General features: G+C 33.0%; 2 protein-coding genes and 1 non-coding gene across 3 annotated transcripts; all 3 read left to right on the top strand.

Moving 5' to 3' along the window:
- Positions 1-451: 451 nt before the first annotated feature.
- LOC138886695 (small nucleolar RNA R71) lies at positions 452-558 on the top strand. Its single transcript, XR_011405738.1, has one exon. It is a non-coding gene; the product is annotated as a small nucleolar RNA R71 (small nucleolar RNA).
- Positions 559-3,347: 2,789 nt separating this feature from the next.
- Positions 3,348-6,964, top strand: LOC104212186 (uncharacterized). The gene is made up of 2 exons (XM_009761403.2): positions 3,348-3,592; positions 6,461-6,964. Exons 1-2 carry the CDS (start codon positions 3,407-3,409, stop codon positions 6,650-6,652), a joined length of 378 nt encoding a protein of 125 aa, XP_009759705.1. The 5' UTR covers positions 3,348-3,406; the 3' UTR covers positions 6,653-6,964.
- Positions 6,965-15,739: 8,775 nt separating this feature from the next.
- Positions 15,740-17,600, top strand: LOC104212185 (small ribosomal subunit protein eS25). The gene is made up of 4 exons (XM_009761401.2): positions 15,740-15,858; positions 15,938-16,009; positions 16,109-16,243; positions 17,314-17,600. Exons 1-4 carry the CDS (start codon positions 15,856-15,858, stop codon positions 17,425-17,427), a joined length of 324 nt encoding a protein of 107 aa, XP_009759703.1. The 5' UTR covers positions 15,740-15,855; the 3' UTR covers positions 17,428-17,600.
- Positions 17,601-18,674: the final 1,074 nt, after the last annotated feature.

Below are 18,674 nucleotides of genomic sequence, written 5' to 3'. Positions count from 1 at the left end.
CAATTCTGACCACCTGGTCTCGGTCCTCCGTAGTTGGCCACATATTTCATGTTCTCCTGATATTGTTGATTATCACCTTCAGCACTCTATGAGCAGACATATGGTTGATAATACATGATGTAGAGAGACCCCCATTAGTTACATCAACTATGTGTACCTGCTGCTTCTGGCCTGATTCTTCAACCTTTTTGGTGAGGATGCTCATTTGTGTCATCAGAGTGGCCATATTTTCAGCTATGGATTTAGCCGGGTCTAGAGACATTGAGTGAACTACATGAGTGATTGGAGCGTTCCTTGTTGTTCATGCAGAGTTTTGTATCATCTTGTCAAGCAGGATCTTGCTCTCTCTAAATGTCTTGCTCAAAATGCTCCACCTGCTGAAGCATCAACATTAGCTTTCAAAGTATCTGCTAAACCCATGTAAAATCTCTGCCCCAACATCTGCTCCGGAATACCATGATGTGGACACTTAACCAGGAGATCCTTGAACCTCTCCCACGTTTCATGTAGTGTCTCAGTTGGTCTCTGTTTGAAGCTCAATATCTCATTAATTTGTTGAGCAGTCTGGTTGAGTGGATGAAATTTGCTCAAATATTGCTTGACTAATTCCTCCCAAGTAGTGATGGAGTTGATCGGCAGTGAATTAAGCCAAGTTTGGGATGCTCCTGTCACTGAGAATGGAAACAACAACAAACGTATTGCTTCTGGTGTGACATTGTGTTGTCTCTGCGTGGCACAGATTGAGAGGAGGTTCTTTAAATACTGCTGAGGATCTTCAACGTATGACCTAGAGAATAGTCCCTTGTTCTGCAACAGATGTAGCATGTTATTTGTGATCTGGAATGAGTCTGCTTGTATCTGAGGGACTACAATAGCAGTTGCTAAGTTGTTAGCTGTGGGTTGTGCCTAGTCATATAGTGTTGCTTCTGGCACAAGAGGTGTCACACCCTGATCATTTGGGTCATTTGCGGTGTTCTTGTTGTTTGGGTCATTCATGTTGTCCCTATTGTTTAGATTATCATTTTTCATGTGTGGTTCAATTCTTTCGGTTGAGTTTTGTTGTTGTTTGCCTTTCCTGTTTGCACGGTTCAATGCCTTGAACATCTTCTCAAGATCTGATAATGCTCCGGTTCTTGATGAGTTTCTAGGCATGCACCTATAACAACCACAACTACAAACATTAGAATTTCAATGATCAGTTTAAATTGAAGAAAATTGACTACACTAAAAATTTCTGCACTTCTTTTTAACTGCAATCAATAACACCGTTAATTTCCTGACAACGGTGTCAAAATTTGATCACGGCCAACTATGCCTTATAAAAAGAACAAAGTGGTCGCTGTAAATATATTTCGGTTAACAAGTCTGGAGTCGAATCCCACAGAGAATTAACCTATTAATCACAGCTATTGGACTCACAGAAATTCACGTATTCAATCTTCAAAGATACTTAAGTAACAATTTGGGGTGTTTATTAACTAAATATTATGTAATAACAATGCCGTAAACTAAGACTAGCTAAAAACTGGTTGTAAGCAAGAATGAAAATGGTCTAAGGTTATGATTTCCCCTCTTGTCGGAATCCTTTCCATTATGTTTGCTATAAATTTGTCTAAGTCTTCTCTATCGATCATGAGCACTCTGACTGTCGTAACTCTCTCCCGAGTAATTACAACAATATACTAGACATATTCTCCCGAATTACGCTAGCTGGCCTTAGTTACAGCTCACTTAGATCGCACTCAAGGTTTTGTTATCCCTAATCCCACCTTTAAACCCTTCGTATTAATCCGGCATATACGGTAGGAGTAGTTTTGTTCAACAACTACCTAAATCTATACTCTCTCCCGAGTAATGCATACTAAATAGGCACAACAGATTGAGGGCCCGTCAATCAACAGCAATAACAATATAGTTGAACAAACAGAGAAATTATTAAGGCAAATTTATATTAACATATTAGAAATTCATCCTCCACGAGCTTCCATCAAAACCCTAGATTAAATGTTTAGCTACGCATAATCATTTTCACAATCATAATAGTAGAATTCATCATTAATGATCAAAACAAGAGGAAGAAAGGTAAAACTCTATGTTGAATCTTCCGTCTTGCCTCTTGCCTCTTCTTGCCTTCAATAATCCTTCAAAAACTTTGATACCTTCTCTTTGGGCGACCTGGGCTTCTTATATGTTGAGGAGAGTTGCCCTCGAACTTACGAAATTACCCCTGAAAATAATGTTTCTCGAAGTGACGAGCGCGACCGCGCTTGGGCCGCGCATATCGCATTCTATTCTGCCTGACGAGCATGGCCGCGCTTGGCCCGCGCTCATGAAGTTCAGCTGTTTTCTATTTTTTTTTTCCTTCTTCTTTCACGCGCATTCACCTCCAATTGGCTTTCCTTGCTCCAAATTAGCTCCAAACACTGTTCAATGTCCTCATAATCAAGACTTGCTCCTGCAAAGCATAAAATTCATAATTATAGCCATTTGTTATCATTTAACCTTCATGTAGCAATAAAGCATAGCTAAGGTGGGGCGTAAATGGTCGCTAAACTACATGAATATAGCCTATTATCAGTCAGATTATGTGAAAATCCCTTTTATTAGTAGGATATGGGTCAAATTTGTTTATGAACTATGGTCTATATATATATATATATATATATATATATATATATATATATATATATATATATCTTTCGTTAATGGTTGAGGTCAATTATGCCCTTGTCATTACATAAATGATCTCTATATACCTTTATTGACCAATGAAACTCATTAAATCGATATATTGTCACGTTTTTAAATTTTAATAATGGATAACTGTCAAATTTGTCTTGCGAAATAAAAATTTATTAAAAAAAAGTTTATTATAAAATTATGACACATAGCAGCAAACCATGTTAATTGATTTTTTATTCAATAAATGTAAATATAGTCCACTTTTCTGATAGTAAAGGCATGATTGAGCTCAATTATTAACGGAAACTATATTTAGACTTCTTCGTACATAGTTTAAAGGTAACTTATGACCTTTTTTCCCTTGTATTTGTCAATATTGCCAAATTTTACATCGATTATTTGATAAAATATATTTTGAGTTAAGTTGGTGAAGTATATTCGAAATATTGTGAGATCCATTAAGCACTCAAAACGTTTTGATTATATGTCTAAGATAGGATATAGCTTCGGGAAGAAACTTGAAAAACTCGAGCTGATGTTTGTTTTGCCTCGTAAGGCACAAAGTACCAACAACTGAAGTTAGGGGGTGCAATAGTGACAAATACGTTAAATATGAGGGTGAAAACTAAAAATTGCATTTATATAACTAGAACATTTTCAGAAACCCCAAAAGGCCAACCAACAGCTTTGAGAAAGGAGTCTATAGCAATTCGCAGCGGTAAAGATGAACAAGAAGGAGGTATTGAAGCTAGCTAAAGGGTTTAGAGGAAGAGCTAAGAACTGCATACGAATAGCAAGGGAAAGAGTTGAAAAGGCGCTTCAGTATTCCTACAGAGACCGTCGCAATAAGAAGAGGGACATGCGTTCCCTTTGGATTCAACGCATCAATGCCGGAACTCGCCAACACGGAGTATGCACCATTTTCTCTTCCCCTTTTTTCTAATTATTGCAATTTCATAAATTTTGTGGCTTTTTCCTTTTATTTTTTGGAAGCTAGATCTTTGTGATGAATTGAAGAAACATTTTTGAAATGGGTAACTAATCCGGTCCTTGTATAAGTTCTTTTTATGTATCATTGAGTGGCCCAATTAGTAGCAGGTGGAAATAAAGAAAGAGTGGCTGCATTTTCTGAACTGTTGAATAATGTCAGATAGGAAACGAAAAGTGAATTATTAGACTATGGTCTTTTGCAAGAATGACATAAATTGACTATATTCTTGGCAAATATATGTGATATAGGAAAAGTTACCAGCTATGCTTTGCAAACATCCAATCTAGCTTTCCATAGAACGGATATGCAACCTAAACGAGAATATCAAAAAACTATATTAAGTCATTCCCCGACTATTTATGTTTAAGCTAATAAACAGTTTATGTTTTTTCAGCTTGTAGAGAATGTCAAAATGTCATTCTGTTCCTTACTGTCTTACACTTTTTCTGATTAAATAAGGATGCCCCGTTGATACCTAATATGTAGATCACTTTGTTCGCGGGATAGGAATGTGTTTGCAATTTGCTACCCAAGTTAAAACAGACTCTGGTAGGCGTCTTTAGGTCACATTTTAATATACTAAGAAACCCTACCTATGTAGTATTTTCTTTTTCTTAAGTTAATGGGGATCTGAAAGGTTTAAAGAATATATTACTAAGAGAAGATTACTGGCATCACATTTCTCTTATATTTTAGTTGGATATAAACTGGAAAGATACTTAAAAATTGTAAAATATGAGGATTAGCTGCAAGGATTTTGGTTAGATGGCAAAGTAGCACAACACCGGATGTGTGGTAAGAGCACATCAAGATTTTGAGTCCTAGTTGGTGAACCAGGTTTGATATTTAAAAAGAGTAGAAGGAAGGTTTTATTATCCACAAGTTTTGAAACTGGTGCAACAGATTTCTCGGTTGTTAATAGACCCAAGAAAAGCATGTAGATAATAATACATATGTGTTGATAAAAATACCTTGTATTGTATCCACAATTTCCCACTTACAGAGAGATGGATATATCAAGACAGAGAGAGAGTGCATGCGTGCGCACATGCAAGCCAGGTTTCAGTGAAGTGAATATTGGAAATCATGATGTGACAGAAGTGGGAGGGAACGGGGAGTGAGAAGAGAAGGTTAGAGGACTTAAGTCCCATAACCTAATTAAACTTGGGAGGCCTGGCATGGCAGTCAAAGAGCAAACTTGCAGGACCCTCGGTTTTCGGCTGTGAAAACAACATATGTATTAATAGGAGTTTAATAAGATATTTCTTATGGGAATACGGACATTAATATGAAATGACCGGATATGAACCATGAAATGCATTTGAAATTCAGGTGTCTTTTTTATTTTTATTTTTTTTATAAAGGAAATTCAGGAATATTTTACCAGCTGTAGGGAGGATGCACTACTTGACTTTTTGTTAGGAAAACAAAGTTTCAGTTCTCAATGCTAAAATGACTACAGAATCACAAAGTGAAGTGTGTCATGGTAGACGGATTCTCTAATAGTTTCTTATCTTAGATATTCTGCTATTTTTCATAAGCAACATGATATTTTTTGAATGGTCGATTTTCCCTGATTGCTTATATATGAGTAAGGTGACACTCTTATGCTTCATGATCCTGTTAAGCTTTCCGCTATTTGCTTTTAGAGATTTGGATGTGGAGGATTTGGAAAAACATACATTTTCTAAGCTCTACTCTACCGTTATGATATTTTGCAAATCAAGCTCTTTACCCTACAAGTTGCTTTCCAAGGTCACATCCTAGTATTTGGAATAGTACATCTGTGTAGAGCTACACTGAAATTCTCAAGTGTTTCAATATCCTTCTACTCTATATCTTTTTTTCCTTATAAAGGTGGTGTCTATGTCAACTTGAGCGCTCTTAAACTCTTTTACCGGATACCTGTTACCTTCCACTAGTCTTCCACCAGTACAAGAACCTGGTAACTCTGCTGCCGAGTCGGCTTAGGCAGATGAGAATAATCTTCTACTCTCTATCTTTTTTAGCATTGTGGAAACTCTGGAAACCTTGTTTGACTATCCAAATGCAAATGAGGCAATGAAATAAATAGCTCATAGTTGGAAGATATTGCTGTGTTTCATTGATATGATGAAAAAGAAGAGAATAAATTTTGTAGGTGCCGCTAGGTATCAATAAGTAACATGAAAAGTCCCCGAAGTGACTTCCAAACTAGCACATATATCCTTTCGTTGTTTTTGCATGCGCCACACTTGCGGCCGTCATGCTGCCATCAAGATATTAATTGTGAAATTCATTACTTTTCGGAATCATGTTGTCGGCTGCATTGGGAATTAATCTGTCTGTTCTTTTACTTTTTTAAGGTAGAAGTTAGAACAACATTGCAAATAGAGTGATGTATTAAGCCCCTTGATTAGATAACTAGGCTTTGTGATCATTTGAATCTTCTTTTCTTTGTTCTTCTGATTTTTGATGTACTCCTTTTTACTCCCTAAACTTACCAGCACCAAAAGTATATGAAACTCTCTTTTGGTTAAGCTGCTTAATTGGGAGATGATTGAGCAGGGTACTTTTTTAACTGAGTGAGCTGCTTTAATATGTTTGTGGGAAGTTTTGACAAGCATTTGGCCTTTGTTATCACTCTTTCTGTCATCTAGTCATATCTGATGTTCCTAAATGATACTACTATTTATTAGCACTTCTCACTACAAGTAAACAAGATACACTTTTTTGTTATCTACTAAATAATATTTTGATTTGAGTTCTGAATTAATTCCCTTTGTTTAACCTTCACTCAAATTCCAGGTAAATTATGGCAATTTCATGCACGGGTTGATGAAAGAGAACGTACAGCTGAACAGGAAAGTCTTGTCAGAATTGTCGATGCACGAACCATACAGCTTCAAGGCCCTTGTGGATATCTCTAGCAGTGCTTTCCCCGGAAATAAGAAGGCGATAGTACCTCCAAAGAAGGAAGGCCTAGCTATTGTTCTTTGAATTAATTTCCTATGTTCGGTTGTGTGTGCTCTTTTCTTCTAAGCATGTTGGTGGGTTATTTATCGAAGTCACAGGAAGTAGAGTATGGGCATAAATTGTGATATCATTTCTGTTAGCAAATTCCTGACAATGGTCTTGAAGTCTCCTGTTTCATGTAAGTGCTTAAATGGAAATTTTTGTAGCAACCATTCAATCAGTCAAATGTGCTTTAATCCCAAACTAGTTGGGTTGGTTATATGAACCCTAAAATTTGCGCAGTTGATGTACTGGGTTTTATCCTAAAAATAGTGCATCTCGTTCCTTTTTAAGTCACACTTTTTCAGTTTTTGATTTGGATAATGTAGGAAACTTTATTTGCTTTGTGGTCTGTGGAATCCATCAACCAGACAACACAAAACTCTTGTGTGTCCATATATAAATAACTCCATGCATCCTAATGCTCGTGGGTTATGTTATGATTCTACCACCAATGATTACAAGGTTATATTGATCTTTGGATTGTTTTATGTTGTCTGTTGTGCGAATAAGAATTTTTGGACGTTGAAAACAACTCTCCCTATATTAGAACAAAGTTTAGAAGATCATTGGTTTGAGCGTGTTAGTGAGGGTAGTAGCACCAAAGATTGTGTATATTGGTCTCTAGATCATAACAGTCATGCATACGAGGAAACAGCTCATCTGAATGGACGTCAAAAGACCAATGGCAATTTTATCAAATTCATCACCTATAGGTGAGTAATCTTGATTTTGTCTTTTTCACTTTCATAATCTATGCAATAGGCTTTTCCGGATTCATACAAGTGTAAGTTGGACTTTAGGTCGTTTGACTGGGTGTATAAGAATAATGTTGAATATGGTGTATTAGTAATGCATGGATTAGTAATACATGTGTTAGTAATGTAAACATTAGTTATGCAGAGATTATTTTTTATACATTGTTTGGTGTGATGTATTAAAAACTAAAATGCATTGCATAATTTTTTAAAAAATTAGTTGTTTACAAAAATGCCCTCTATATTTTTTAGTTTTAAGGGACTTTAAGGACAATTTGGTCTTTAGACATACTAATGCATGCATTGATAGCCTTGGTATTATTAATACCATGGTTTTGCTATGCATTAGCTATACACAGGATAATACCAAATAAGATGTATAACTAATGCTTGTATTAGTTATACATATGTTGAAAAAGTGTACCAAACAAGGTATTAGTAATACACAAAATTAATGCAAGCATTATTTTGTGTTATGCACTCTACCAAACGACTTAGACAACTTTCAAACTAATGGTGAAAAAGTGTTCTGTTATGAATTTTCGAATGCAATTTTGCCAATCCGAAAAGGGCTTGAAAAAGGAGAAGAATTAACACAAATGGCCGCCCCACTTAATCTCTTAAGTTAAAAATAACCGGTGAATATATATAATTCTGTATAATCTATGTATATCGGCTAGAAAAAGTAAACATTGAAGCTGACCGGCTATTTGTGTAACAATGAAAAGGTAATTTCAATTGTAACTTTCATGCCAGATAGATAAAGGATATTTTACCTCCTATAGCAAAGGTATACACCCTATTTATTATAAACCAAAATTATTTTAAAATATTATTTTCTATAGCTATATTTTATATTTTATAGCAAAATAGGTATTTATGGTATATACTACCATTGAGACATGAAATACGCTATTTATGTTTTTCCTTTCTCTTTCTTTCAATTAACACACGATTCTCTCTCGGAATTTTCTTCCTTCTCTCTCTTTTCGAGCAAAATAGCTGCTTCTAATCGTGAATTCTCTGGCCGAATCCTCTAGGATTACTGCAATTGAAAACACGTCTAAACTGTTGGGAGAAATAGGGGAAAGACAGACCTTTTCTTCAAAATCAAATTCCTCCATAACAAGGAGGGGCTCATCGCTCCGAGGCTAGGGCTGATGCGCGGGGAGCAAAAACGATGTTGGAATAATCCGAGTAGAGCATGGATACTGCAACATGAACGACAGATACTATATTCTATACGAATCCGACGAACTTTCTTCTCTTGTTGGCCGGAAAACGCCATCTTCGAAGAACTTTCTTCTCTTTTTTGCTATTTAGTCAGATACAATGATACAAATACCTTGTATTCTTTACAAATTCACTCAAACATTATTTTTGTATAAAATATATTTTTTTGCCTGTATTTATGTATTTCGAAGGTTTGTATTTTTTTAATACAACTAAATACACTTGTATTCATGCATACTGTACATACAGTATGCATGAATACAGGATATAAACATTGAAATACACTGAATACAAATATTGAAATGGAACAAAATATAAACAGTGAATACATTTAATTTTAAAATACACTGAATACAAATAAAATTTCCGTGAATACAACCAATAAATTATATTGAATACAACAATAATAAAATGTATTAGGAATAACTAAAATATTGTTAATACAAATACATTTGAATACACTGAATACAAAATAGCGAATACAGTAAATACAAACATTGAATCTAATTAACGCAACAGTAAAAAAATAAATATTGAAACACCCTAAATACAACAGTTCCCCAGACCCCACAATGTGGGATATTACTGAGTATATTGTTGTACTAAATACAACAGTTATATACAACTGAAAAGTCATTTATATTATATTAAAAGGAGAGTAGTAAAGCATGTGGTTAAGCCAAGTGGCAAGCTAAAATGAAGCCACTTGGCAATTTTAAGACAACATAAAAAATTTGAATTATAAATGGAAACATATTTAATGGAAGTAGTAGTCCAAGATTTTCTGTAAGTTGAATTTCATTCTCTAATTAATCAAAACCAATTATTTTAAGATTTAAACTAAAAATAAAAATATTCTCTTTTTAATGACCAAAGACGTACACAAAAAAAAAGGATGCAATTTTCATTAAGCAAACCAATATACTATAACTATATATAACTTTTAATTAAATTTGTGTATAATTCAATTATGGTATGTATCCTTTTTGAGAAAGAATCATTATATATTACACATTAATTTTAAGTTAAAATAATAATTTTTTATTTAGTACAAGCTTTGTATTTGACCTTATTTGTGAACAATATACATTACTATAGGTATCTTTAATTAAATTTTGTGTATAATTCAGTTATGTTAAGTATCTTTTTTTGAGAAAGAATTAATTAAAATTTCGTTAATTTCGTTTTGTATCTTACACATTTATTTTAAGTTGAAATAATAATTCTTTATTTAGTACAAGCTTTGTATCTGACCTTATTTTTGAACAATATACATTAATATAGGTATCACATACATTACTATATGTATCTTTAATGAAATTTTGTGTATAATTCGGTAAATATTCTTTTTTAAGAAAGAATTAATTAAATTTTGTTAATTTCGTTTTGTATCTTACACATTAATTTTAAGTTGAAATAATAATTTTTATTTAGTACAAACTTTGTATTTGACCTTATTTGTGAACAATATACATTATTATAGGTATCTTTAATTAAATTTTGTGTATAATTCAGTTATGGTAGGTATTCTTTTTTAAGAAAGAATTAATTAAATAAATATTTTGTATCTTACATCTATATTATATTAAAGGAAATGATATTATTAACAAGAGGACAAAGGAAAAATACAAGAAAAATTAAAATTTGGTGGTTAACAAAAAAAATAAACGAAGGTTGAAAATTCAAAAAACTCAAAGCTAAAAAATGAAGATCTGTATCATTTCTTGAGCACATTCACTCTTACACATTGATTTAAACATACTTTTTTTAAAAAATTAGGATTTCAGATGCCTTAAAAATTGATTTACTTCGATAGTTTTTCCTCAGAAATTTTATTTAAGCAACTTTTATTTAGGTTTGACTTCTCTACATTGCTTAGGGTTTAGCTTACGCACAAACTACTGCAAAGTATAGCTCCAAACTATAACTATATCAGTGAAATATCAACGTCCAAAATGAGTTGGAATTTGAAGGTTCGTGTTGTTAGATTATGGCACGTTCCAGACCGCGAGAAACCAGAAAATCCTAATTCAATTGAGTTAATTATTCAAGATGAAAGGTGCATACTCTTTTAGCTGTTGTTATTTTTCGAGTTGTGATGTATTTTCTTCAAGTTATGCGCCTTTACTAACTTAACTTTCTTTTTAATTCTTTTTTAGGGAGATCGAATTCATGCAACTATGGGAAGAGCTATTATTAAATGATTTATCATTTAATTATTGAGTATTGTTATTGTCTTATGATTCTTTGGTCTTATGTATCATTTTCTTTAGTTAATATTTTTAATTTGGTATAACTATGTTATGTGGCAGTTCATCAGATATGACATTTTATCTTTTTTTCCAGCGCCTCACTCCTAGAATCTTGAAGTCAATTAAGTATTTCTCTGTTTTCTTTATATATGATTTACTCTCTGTCATTATTGGTTACTGTTTGTGTATTTTATTGTCATGTTGTTGTGATTAATCTGCCACAAATTTTTATCATATTTGAGAGATACTGTCGTGTTAGAGCTTGCAGATTAGTGTGAAATGGAGAATATTAATGGATTATACTAGCAATCCTCATCTGCTGCTGGGTGGACAACAACAAGGACCAAAGAACCAGAAACTGGGAAATTCTATATTGTGGTAGTATGCAACTTTTTACTTTAATGTAAAGTTGAATAATTTATTGCAGAGAGCATAATATAAGCTAGATGAATTGAGAAAGTCTAAAAAGATGTCACATGTAGTGACATAGAACAGTGGCCTGTGACTATGTTATCTGCAGTCCAAGTGTATGAAGCTCATCTAGATTCTGATGTTGACGTGATGAGATCTATTGGCTTCCTAGAATCCAAGCTATTGATGTATTTGAATATATTTTATTCTACACTTAATCAAAATATCTGATAGTGTGCATTAATTTTAGATGACAACTAAGTTTCCTTCTAAAGATCATTCTGGCATGTCTTCTTCATTATCTCATCAATAATACAATATATGTTGTTTCTCATTTCCGTCAAAAATTGTCGCCCAAAGACCAAAAATTATTGAATTTTTACCCATGCCTTTTTGTAGTGATAAACCTCAATACAGAGGACAACTTCTGGAAAATTATGTCCACGAGCATTTGCTACAATAATGTTCCCTTAGGCACATGCTTCATATCAAGCAAATTGTATAACATTATTATTTTTCGTGGAACATTCATATCAAGCAAATTGTATGGTATCGTTATTTATTATGGAACATTTATTAGGAGATGGGATGAAAGTTTTACCAGAGCCTTAATATATTTTTAATGTTTGGTTGTAAAGATGGTATTAACACTAACATATTAAACTTTATGGTGTACATCGTTCTTTTTAATTATCCGCGCATCGCGCGGGTACTAATACTAGTTCTAATTAATTGGGTTAATAACGAGGCATGTTAGAATTGATTTTGTTGAATTATATTATGAGTGTATCACGCTAATTGATCCTATTTCCGTTATTAAACAGCTGGACATAGTTATTTTTAAGGTGATTGTCATTACTGTATTCATGAATACATGGCGCGATACATGTGAATACAATTACGTACAACTATAACCCCCTATTTTTAGGTGACTTTGCTACTATATTTATGAATACAGTAGCGTGAATACAGCGAATACACTACAGTAACTACTGAATAATAGCTATAGAAAGTAATTATGTATATGATAACTATAAAAAGTTAATAGCCACTAAACAATAGTAGTTTCTGAAAATTTCTCATAGATAAATGAACACAAAATGGCAATGATTTAAAAGATAACACTTTCAGTACGTATAAGCTGCTATCTGAACCATTCACTTAAACTAATATGATTCATAATTGGGTCTTGAATATAGAAGAGTACAATGTTATATATTATCTTCGGACCATATTCATTGTTAGAAATAAAATCAAATTAAATAAATAAAGTTGAAATAAATGACAAATAGCAGACATGTCGAGCACTTTTTATGACTCTTCTACATATTTTAACATTTTTTAATCTATATATTTATTTATTTATGTGTAAAAAACAGATGAGCATTTGAAAAGTGAGTTTAGAAGCATTAGAAGGAAATCGTGATGGCTAAAGCTATGTTTAAAAGATAGCCTAAATTAATACCATGTCCATGTTGAATCAGAGGTATTAAATTTACTTTAATACGTAAAAGGGCAAAAAAGACTGACCATGCTGGTTGGGAAAGAATTGGTTTTGCAGTCCTTTAAAAAGTTATTTTAAATTTTATGTTTTTTGTGCTGACGGTATTTAATTTTACACAAAAGATCTGAAAATAACACACACGAAATATGAAAAGGACTATTTTATTCTATTCAAAGTGTAAGCGGCCACAAGGGATCATTTCCTCCATCGGAATGTTGTGATGGCTGCCAATTGATGAATTTCATATTTGATTTGAGTAGATTTGATCAATGTGCTATGAATACATATATCAATCCGTGGTGTATGATGAAAAAGCTTGGACAATCAAATTTCAAATTATAGCACAATTTTCATATGCAAAAAGTTTCAAACTCCAACATAATGTTCCGAAGTTCAAAAGCGCTTTTGTATTTATGCATGATGTTACGGTCACAATTGAAACTATGCCCACTTTGCAAAAAAAAATATGCAAAATTATTTATTTTACGATCAACTTCATACTTATCGGATCTGAAATTAAAAAAATTAGTACGAAGTACAATGCACTTAAGGTCAATTAAGTCTAAAGTGTCATTTTCAATTTTCACACTTAAGATACACTTAGGGCCAAATAGGTCTGAAGTAGGGTTGTTCATTTGGATCAGATATCCGAGATTCGAACCGATCCATTCAATTTCGGATTTTGAATTTCGAATTGGATCGGATTTCAGATTGTATTTATTAAAATTTCGGATTTCAGATCGAATTCGGATTGGTATATTTTAATCCGATCTGATCCGAAATCCGAAATTATTAGGCAATGTATAAATACTACACTTTAATTTCGGATAATCAGTAATTTCTTTACATCTTTCTCCAAGTTATTTCCTTTACAATTGCTAGATTTAGCTATATTGGCATCATAGTACTCTCATAATTGCATAAACATGAATTTTTCTTAATGTATTGCCTCTTTTATAAAGAAAATATACATATTAGTTTGCAACTTTGAGGCATAATAATACGATCCAAAATTCGATCCGATCCACACTTTAAAATCCGATCTGATCCGATATAATTCGGATTGCATTTTTCAGAATTCGAAATTCGAAATTTGAATCCGAAATGTGCTAAATCCGATCTGATCTGATCCGTGCACAGCCCTAGTCTGAAGTGTAATAAATATTTTCATGCACTTAAGGTCAGAGAGGTCTGAAATGAAAAATTATCTTCACTTAAGGCCAAATAGGTCTAAAGTGCAACCAATGACTTGTACTTAAGGCCAAACAGTCTAAAGTGAAAAAATTGCACTTCAAATGCATTTGCGGCCAAATATGTTTGAAGTGCAACCAATTGTTTTATACACTTAAGGCCAATAAGTCTTAGGTGAAAATTTTGCACTTAAGGCCAAATAGGCATGAAGTGCAACCAATGTTTTCATGTACTTAAGGCCAAAATATGTCTGAAGTGCAAATTGCCCAAAAACATAAAGTTGCTCTTCAAATTTTAACAATTTAATATACAATTTAATATCTAAATCAACTCCAAATAAGCTCAAGTTTGAAACATAACCTCCCAATATCATTAAGAACAAAACCACAATAATAAATTTGTTAAAACAACAATAAATCCAACGAACTCATTTTGCAAAGGAAGAAGAAGAAACCCTAAACAATGGTAAAAAATAAATCGCTACAACAACTCACTACTGTAAAACATCATAAACTACCTTAAAATATATTCTCAAACACCATATAAAATCGCTGTCATCCGAAGAGGAGGAAGAAGAAGAAGAAGAAGAAGAAGAAGAAGAAGAAGAAGAAGAAGAAGAAGAAAGAGGAGAAAAAGACATGAAGTTATTTACTTTGGGTACTAGTTAAAAATATTTTAAAAAGTGAGTACAAATTAAATGGAGGTGATCAAATAAGGTGTTCCGTGTAATTTTTATAGTTTAAATAATCAAAAAAATGTGGAACAGATTTGTGTTGTGCTTATTTTTCAAATGCATTAGAAGATGCTAGACGTTTTAATAAACAAACTTAAAACTGGGTCACAAATAAGGCTGGGCATAATTTGGTAAATACCGAATTACCGTACCGAAATCGAAAATTTTAGTATTTGGTATTTGGTATAAGTTTTTTAAAAAAATTGGTATTAGGTATGGTATTTGGTATTTTAAAATAAAATACCGAAATACCGATACCATAACGAAATATATATTATATTACACAAAACACATATTATCAATTATAACATAAATATAAAAAATCTAAAATTTTACTTTCCTTTATTCTCAAAGCTCATCAATTAACTCTAAACAAGTAACAAGACATTTCTAATGATCAAATATTCTTTAATGTACAATTTTCTCTATTTGGGTCGATATTTCCTAGTTTTGGACAAACTTTTTGTCAACAAATAATTTTCAATTTTGTATTTTTGAGTACTTTAATTAAGAATATTAGAGTGTATGGCTCTATGCACTAGTTAGTATTCACACCGAATAAATCGAAATTACCAAACCGAATAAACCGAAACCGAAAGGAGAAAAACCGAACCATACCGAATATAATTAGGTACGGTATTGATATAGGATTTTAAGAAACCGAATACCGAAAATACCGAACCGAAATGTCTAAATACCGTACCGTACCGACCGACAAACACCCCTAGTCACAAATAGCCTTCAAAACGGATAGTCCAGAATATTCGTGCAAAACTTCAAGTTTAATAAGTGTTGATCTCTATTATAACATGAGTAACACTTTTAATTTTGACCTTAAAGTTGTGCCCATGAACAAACGGGATCAAAAACTAAAACTACCCAAAAAGTGTTATATTTCTACAAATATTTGTAATGTATTTAAGGCTTGGCCCAAAATAAGTTAAGCCCATCTGAGATGATCCAATAAAAAAACCCTAGAAACCCCCAGGTATACATACAGGTCTAGAAATAGCGCCTTTGCTCTTCGCACTCCACTTCTCCTCCTCTCTTACCCTAGCCTCCGCTACTTCCCCTACCCCCTACCCCCTTACGCAGTTCCGCCATCAATGGTAAGCTTCTCTACCGCTCTATTGATATTACATATATATGTTTGAGCATTGAATGCTGATATGTTGGCCATTTTTGCAGGCTCCAAAGAAGGCAGCTCCTCCTCCATCGTCCAAACCCGCCAAGTCTGGAGGTGGAAAGCAGAAGAAGAAGGTCATAGCTTTTTTTCCTTTTTGATATGACTTTATTTGTTTGTTTTTGTTGGAGTATTTGAGGGTTTTAATGTTGTTGGGGGTTTTTGTGAATTGGCAGAAGTGGAGCAAGGGAAAGCAAAAGGAGAAGGTGAACAACATGGTTTTGTTCGATAAGGCCACTTACGACAAGCTCCTCTCTGAAGCTCCCAAGTATAAGCTCATCACCCCTTCCGTCCTCTCCGATCGTTTAAGGGTATGGATCTAATTTTATAGTATGTTGATTTTAAAGTTTTGTGAAGTGTTTCGTATGCTTGCTTACAATGATGGGTTTTGTCGAAATAAGCGGTAATTGCGCTATTGTTGCCTTAGGTTTACTGATATATTCTGATTTTGTCTGTGTGATATTTCACTATACATTTTTAAATTAATTGAATTATTGGTCCCTTTACATAGGAAATGTGTAATGTTTAAGTTGTTTCTAGAACTGGATTTTACCTCTAATGTAGAGTAACAATACAAATTTAACATGATATGTAAATTTTGTGTCTTGGTATATGCCCTTTTATCTTTATGCTTTGCTAAGTGAAATATTGATTACCAAGAGTTATAACATGAAGACTTGATCTTCAAGTTGTGTTTGGAATAGAAATTTCTTTTGCTAGTTTATCTTTACTTTCGGATTGTCGTGATTGGAAGAATGGGCTTTGGCTTAATTTTGGGAGAAATTGAGTGTGCTTTTAAGGACTTTGTTTAAAAACCCAATTCATCTTTCAGGCAAGGTGAGATTAAAAGATAAGACATCATTGGATAATATTAAGACTTTCTCATGTGTGTTATAGATTTTTGAAGTACTTGGTGGCAATTGTATTAGTGGAAGGGGTTTAGTTTTTGGTTGAATTGTCGGAGGAATAAGTTCATTTTTGTTTTTCCTCAAAAGGGAAAATGGGAGTTTTGGATTTGGATGTGGCAGCCGTGGTAAATGAAGGAATTTTGCTAGGGTGCTCAAGATTTAAATAAATGTTCTGGATGTGGCAGCTGTGGCAAATGAAGGAATTTTGCTAGGGTGCTCAAGATTTAAATATATGTTCAAAAAGTAATATCTGAGCAAGGTATTGTAGAAATTTCAGGTGAAGGTGTTTAACTATGTGGATCTGCTTGGGAGAATTGGTTTTGATTTGTTGCACATACATTCTTGATGAAAGAATTTCTAGTCTTAATGACGTTTCAGCTTTTAATGGGTTTGACAGTAAGTTGTTGGTAAAGCATCTTATTTTATATCCTGATAATTTTGTGCTAATATTGTTCATTTGTTTGAATTTGCAGATTAGTGGATCCCTCGCTAGGAAGGCAATTAGGGATTTGATGGCTAGAGGGTCCATCAGGATGGTGTCTGCCCATGCTAGCCAGCAGATTTACACCAGGGCTACCAACACCTAAGGCTTTAAGAGCGTTAGACTTGTTTGTTTAATTAGCTTTCATTTTGTTTGAAACATCATGTCAAGACATAAATTTTGTGCGATGAGTTGAAGATTTTTGACTCTTTCTTCTTGTTCGGTTACTCACTGAATTCTTTGGCTTCTGAATTATGATTCTTGTTTTTGTTCCAGAAAGGGTTATGCGTGACTTAGATTTCCGACCTGTTACATAGTCTTTTTACCCCTTCCAGGCCTCTTGCTGTAGTACAAGGTATATGAATTCTGCATTGGTCTATGGGTGGAGTTAATTTCTGTATGCAGTAATTGTGTACCTAATTTGAGAGAGAACTTGGTCATTGAATAACGGGTGTATTAGATGTGTTCTGTTGTTGCTGTAACTTGGATTTCCAAAAGGTGATGCTCGATCTTTAGGTTAAACATAAGTCGAACCGGTCTGCCCAAAATTTGTTTATTTGGTCACTATAGACTAGCATTGATTACATAGCTAAGTGTAAGCACATAAGTACTCTTTCAACTTATCCTTTTGTTGTCAATTACACTTGGAGCATGTTTGGAAAGCCACAAAGGAATTAGATTTGGGTGTAATTATACAGTTTGACATGTTTGTTTGACCAAGTAATTATTTGGTCAGCATGATATTGGGTGTAATTGGAGGAGTGTAATTATACTCTCAAGTCCAATTATACTGAGTTATTACAAGGTTACTTTTTAGTTTCTTTCCTTTTGGTTTTTATTTTAATTTCTTTTCTTTAAAACTTTTGATTTCTATTATTTTACCTTTTTAATTTTATTTTTACTTTTTAATATCTTTGTACATTAATTATCTTTTATTTTTCTACCTTTACTTGTGATTCCATGCAATTGATTATATTTTATTATTTATTTATTTTATTATTCTATTTTTGGAAACTACACCTCCTAATAGTAGAAATAACGAGTCATTAACAAACTTGGCATATAATGAGTGATGCAATTAAAATGAAATTTCGTTGTTGAATGTGGTTACAAACTTATTATGTTCTAATCTTAAGTTATAGTCGAACTTACTATTATTATGTAGGAATTTGATATATGTAAAAGTAATTTTTTTTTTTTTGGGATTTTGAAATTGTGTTATTTTCGTGATTCCAATTTACTTGTTTTAGTAGTATTGACTCACATTGTACGTTGTTCGTTTTTTAGTTAGAATTGATAGATTAGTTTTGTCAAACATATGAATAATATTATGACATATTTATAAATATTAAT

The sequence above is a fragment of the Nicotiana sylvestris genome, chromosome 2 (assembly GCF_000393655.2).
Source record: "Nicotiana sylvestris chromosome 2, ASM39365v2, whole genome shotgun sequence".
In the NCBI taxonomy this organism is placed as follows: Eukaryota; Viridiplantae; Streptophyta; class Magnoliopsida; order Solanales; family Solanaceae; genus Nicotiana; species Nicotiana sylvestris.
This window is presented reverse-complemented; position numbering and strand designations above follow the sequence as displayed.